Raw genomic sequence first — 4,840 nt, 5'->3', positions numbered from 1 at the left:
AACATGCGCCATCGTAGCTCCCAAGGACATGACACAGCAGCACACACAGTGGAGGTCTTGATGGCTGGAGAGTCAGGAGTCAAGTAAGGTACACTGTAGAAAATGGTGGTCACGGCCACAGCAGTCTGCACATCACCGCCAGTGCTAGTAGTTATTGGTCCCTGTATGCCATAGAGATCAATGTTAACCAATGAGGAGTTGCACAGCGGTTCGGACCGCCTACCACCATGACATCAAACGCTGGCAGAATGATCTCACTGACATCTGTCCTCTGCATGTAGGACAGACAGCAGTAATTTTGCTATACAACTGCAACGAATACATTAATTAATAAAGTCACTAGTCATTTCCAACACGGATGTGTGATTGGTTACATCGTGGGACAGTGTTAACTACAATTAGGCAGCCTGAACTTGGAGTGTGCACATTTTCTGGTAACAACAACATGACATTGTGGGAATGATCTTACACATTGATGGTGACTGTAGACAAGCAGTGACAGACAAGCATCTCACTATTGTCATCCATTGTAAATCCCAGATGTATGTGCAACTGACGTGGAAATTACAATGCCTTGGCACATTGAAGTCTGCTTTGTATGCAACATGTGGCGGTATTTGTGATGTTAATTCACCATTTGTCACCCTGCAGTAGGATGCATGAATGGTAATCGTTGTGATACTTGTGTTGTATGCCATGTGTAGATGCCGATCACTGTGTAGAGTGAGGCATGCACCTGTGTACTGGCCCCTGGTTGACTTGGCAATCATGGAAGAACGCCACATCGTCTCCCACTATCGACTGAACCGTGCTACAAGAAGGGAGCTGTGTACCCACTTGGAGTCTGATCTGCAGCCAGCCATTCGACCACCTACAGCCATACCTCCTACTGTGCAGTTGGTATCCATGCTCCATTTCTTGGCCACTGGGTCATTCCTGGGGATAGTGGAAATGGCAACAGGTATTTCTCAACCCATGTTTAGCAATTTATTGAGGAATGTCTTGTCCACCTTAGTCAAACATATGGACAGCTATACTCAATTTCCCAGTTCTATAGATTTGCCCAGTGTGAAGGTTGATTTCTATGCATTGGGACATATCCATCATGTTATTGGTGTCAAAGATGGCACACACATTGCATTAATACCACCCAGGGTTGATGAGCAAGTGATAAGCAAGTGTACAGGAACTGTAAAGACTTTCACTCCCTTGATCCGCTTAGCTGACCAGTACATCGCCCAGGTGACTGCAAGGTTTCGAGGCTCTGTCCATGATTCGTACATGCTCAGGAATAGCAGTGTCCCACAGTTGATGGTGCCTCTACTAAGAGTGAGGGCATACCTCATAGGTGAGTATGATAAGTGTAAATGTGGATACTGTTACCCCAGCCTTACTACTCAGTCTGTATGTGACATTGTGGAATGTAAATGTTGGTTTACCCTATCCACAGGTGATTCAGGTTATCCCAATCTCTCCTGGCTACTGACACCAGTGAGGAATCCAAGGACCAGAGCTGAGGAACAGTACATCGAGGTTCAGGGGAGGACAAGAAGAGTGGTTGAAAGGGCATTTGGTCTCTTGAAGGCAAGGTTCAGATGTCTGCACATCTCTGGTTACCTGCAGTACTCACCACAGAAGGTGTGCCAGATTGTGTTGGCCTGCTGCATGCTCCACAATGTGGCACTAAGGAGGAACATCCCATTGCTGGAATAAGGGACAATCTGGTGGCAGAGGTGGGAGGAAACATGAATGATGACGATGGGGATGAGGAAGATGTAAGCACAAGAACAGATCTCATCCAGCAGTACTTAATCTAAGCTTCTGGTAGGCACTTCTCTATGTTTGACATGTCACATGTTGGTGTACAGATTGGATGTACTTTATTCTCCATCCCTGATATCAGTAGGTGTTGACCCTATTTGGGTGTCAGAGGAGTGTATATAGGTTTAGTCTGACAAGTAGGTCTACAGTGCCACTGTGATGTTAGCTAGTCCATCTGTCTAAGTTACATATAGTTCAGACATCCTATCTACTTCTTCACACATTTGTGACTTCTCCATTCTGGAATCACATGTTCATTGGCATAGTTTGCAGCTTCTTGTGACTTCAAGTGCTGTCACTACTTGGCAACCAAGGGTGTGAGATGTGTGGTACACAGTGCTTAATTTGTGAATAAAAACATGCCGGTGCTCAAAGCCCTTCTCTTAAACATGTGGCTGCTGCAATTAAATGTGCGAACACGGAATACTGAGGCAGCGTAATCCTGAAGCCATCTTGGGCCTCTTCAATCCATTTAAATCCCCTCCCTGTCCCTTCAGCTCACTCTTGCAGCTTTCTGCTTTCTCCCATTGGGAAGCTTTTTTGTGTTTCTCTTCCTCCGTCTTTCCCAGATGTGTCTTTTGCTCGCTGTAAATGCTTGAGGCAGAACAATAAGCGCCGGCCCTCAAAAATAAGTGCCGGTGCTTATCTCCGGTTACAACAAACACAAATTAAGCACTGGTGGTACAACTACAGTGAGTGTCTATTACTCAGGTCACTGCTGTTAGATGCAACTATTAACGTGTCTCTTTGTACCTGAACAGGGTTGGGGTCATGTGTGCAATAGCACTGGATTTTCTATCAGTGTGTGGACCTACAGTGTGAAACATTTAACTATCATGATGTGCGGGTACATACTGTTGGCAACAATGAAAATAATGTGTGATGAACATTCTGTGCTATCACTTGCAGATGTATTGTGGGTGGTGTTTCACCACTCTTCCCAGTCTGCCACCTGAGGATCCAGGGCTGTGTGGACACTGACTGTACTGCAGGAACCCATATGACAGCATGATACATACACATCTTTAATGTGTTTTAGGACTCAATTCTGTGACATGTCACACATTTGTTGCACTATTACAATGAGTAAACACAGAACACCAAAACTTGTTGGTAAGTGCAGTCATTGTGTATATCAAAGGGTGAATAGGGTGCAAAGCAGTGGAGCCATTGTGATTGATTCCATCAGTCTGTAAGGCCCAGCAGGTGGTAGCACAGGTTCAGTATCCATGTGGCATTTTGAAAATGGGCTATGGCAGTAGGAAGTCAACAAGGTGTCCCAGTGGCACTCAAGGGAGACAGTTCTTGAGAGGCTCATTTCCTGGCAGTGGGGTCGGTCTTGGCTTCTATTCCTGCAGGATGTCTGGGTCTGCAACCATGTTTGCATGGGGGTTCCTCAGCCACATGGGGTGGCTCAGTGGTGGCTTGTGAGTCCTCATGCATGACCATGATCCCACTAGCTGCAGCAGATGTAGAGGGCCGGTCAGTAGGTTGGCTATTGGAAGGGGCCTGGTGGTGGGGGGAGGACTCATGCAGGGTGTGATGAGCGCATGCATCAAGTCTTTCATGGAGGCCATGGTGGCATTGAGGGCATGCCATACTGCATGACCTTCTGGTGGTACTCCCTCTGCTGCCTGAAGGTTTCCCCCAACAGGTCTAAGAACTGGCCCATCTTGTCCTGGGATTGGTAGTATGCTCCCAGAACTGGTGCTATAGTCTTATGGGCAGGAGGCTCTCTGGGTTGCCCTGCCCTGTGACCCCTAGGTGCACTCCCACTGGCCCTAGCCCCCTGTATCTGTGTCTCCGGCACGATGGGCCCACTCCCACTTACACCATGACCCTCATCATCTTGTGTGGTGGGTGCTGACTTAGGTCCCTGTACAGGTGGGCACACTGTGGATTGACGTGGCCTTGAGACACTGGTGTGGGGGCATTGGACGACAGGTGTTGTGGTGGCAATGGTTGTGGGGGGCTCCATGGTGTCCTGGGTGAGGCTGGTGGAGTTGGACTGCACAGAGAGCTCAGATGGGCCAGGTAGGTCTTCCAGTTCTAGACATCCTGTGTCACTGGGGTCTTCATCAGGTTGGAGACTGCCTGTAAGTGGCACTGGTTGTCGGACGACATTCTCAGTAGCAGCTGTGGATGACAAAGATTGTTATACGCATATGCCTGATGTACTTTACAGGGACTGAACGGAGACTGCTATGTGTCATGCTTCAGGACTCAGGTGTAGTTGTGCCAGGGAAATGTGCATTGTTAGGTGGCTACAGGGTGATGCCTAGTCGGAGTCGGAGTGCTTCATGCTGTACATACATTGGGTGCATTTGGGAGTGTGGACTTTGGGATTGGTGTTAGTGGGGTAGGGTGGCCATGCAGGGGATGGGGATGCATGCATTACAGGTATAATTCATACAAGGGGACAATAGGTATCTTACCAGTTTCCAGTCCTCTGGGTATTCCACTGAGACCCTCGGAGTGCAAGATCGCCAAGACCTTCTCCTCCCATTATGTGAGCTCCACGGGAGGAGGTGGAGGCCCACCGCCAGTCTTCATGAGAGTGATTTGGTGTCTGGACGCCATGGAGCAAATCTTCCCCCTCAGGTCATTTCACCTCTTATGTATGTTGTGCTTTGTGCATGGGTGGCTTCCCATTGAGTTCACCTTGTTGATGATCTTCTACCATAACTCCATCTTCTTTGCCATTGACGTTTGCTGGACTTGTGCCCTGAACAGCTTAGGCTCGACCCTGATGACTTCATCCACCATGGTCCTTAATTCGTCATCGGTGAAACTGGGGTTCTTTTGTCAGGACATGGTGAGTGTGATGTGTGTGTGAGTGTTAAAGTAGTAAGTGAAGTGTGATGCATGAGAAGTGTACAGGTGCCTGTGATGTCTGTGTGCAGTGAGATTTTCAGCATGAATTTGCAATGTATGTCAGTTGTTTGTTGTGGCAAGGGGTTGTGTGTGCATGTTTTATAAGGGGGATGTGGTGTGTGTATGTGTTTCAGGTGTGGGGTGT

General features: G+C 48.0%; 1 protein-coding gene across 1 annotated transcript; it reads left to right on the top strand.

The window, feature by feature from the left end:
* The first annotated feature begins 768 nt into the window (after positions 1 to 768).
* LOC138301707 (putative nuclease HARBI1) lies at positions 769 to 1,713 on the top strand. Its single transcript, XM_069242223.1, has one exon. It carries the CDS (start codon positions 769 to 771, stop codon positions 1,711 to 1,713), a length of 945 nt encoding a protein of 314 aa, XP_069098324.1.
* Positions 1,714 to 4,840: the final 3,127 nt, after the last annotated feature.

The sequence above is a fragment of the Pleurodeles waltl genome, chromosome 6, assembly GCF_031143425.1.
Source record: "Pleurodeles waltl isolate 20211129_DDA chromosome 6, aPleWal1.hap1.20221129, whole genome shotgun sequence".
NCBI classification, from domain to species: Eukaryota; Metazoa; Chordata; class Amphibia; order Caudata; family Salamandridae; genus Pleurodeles; species Pleurodeles waltl.
Note: the sequence above shows the minus strand (reverse complement) of the source record. Positions and strands in the feature narration are given on the sequence as shown.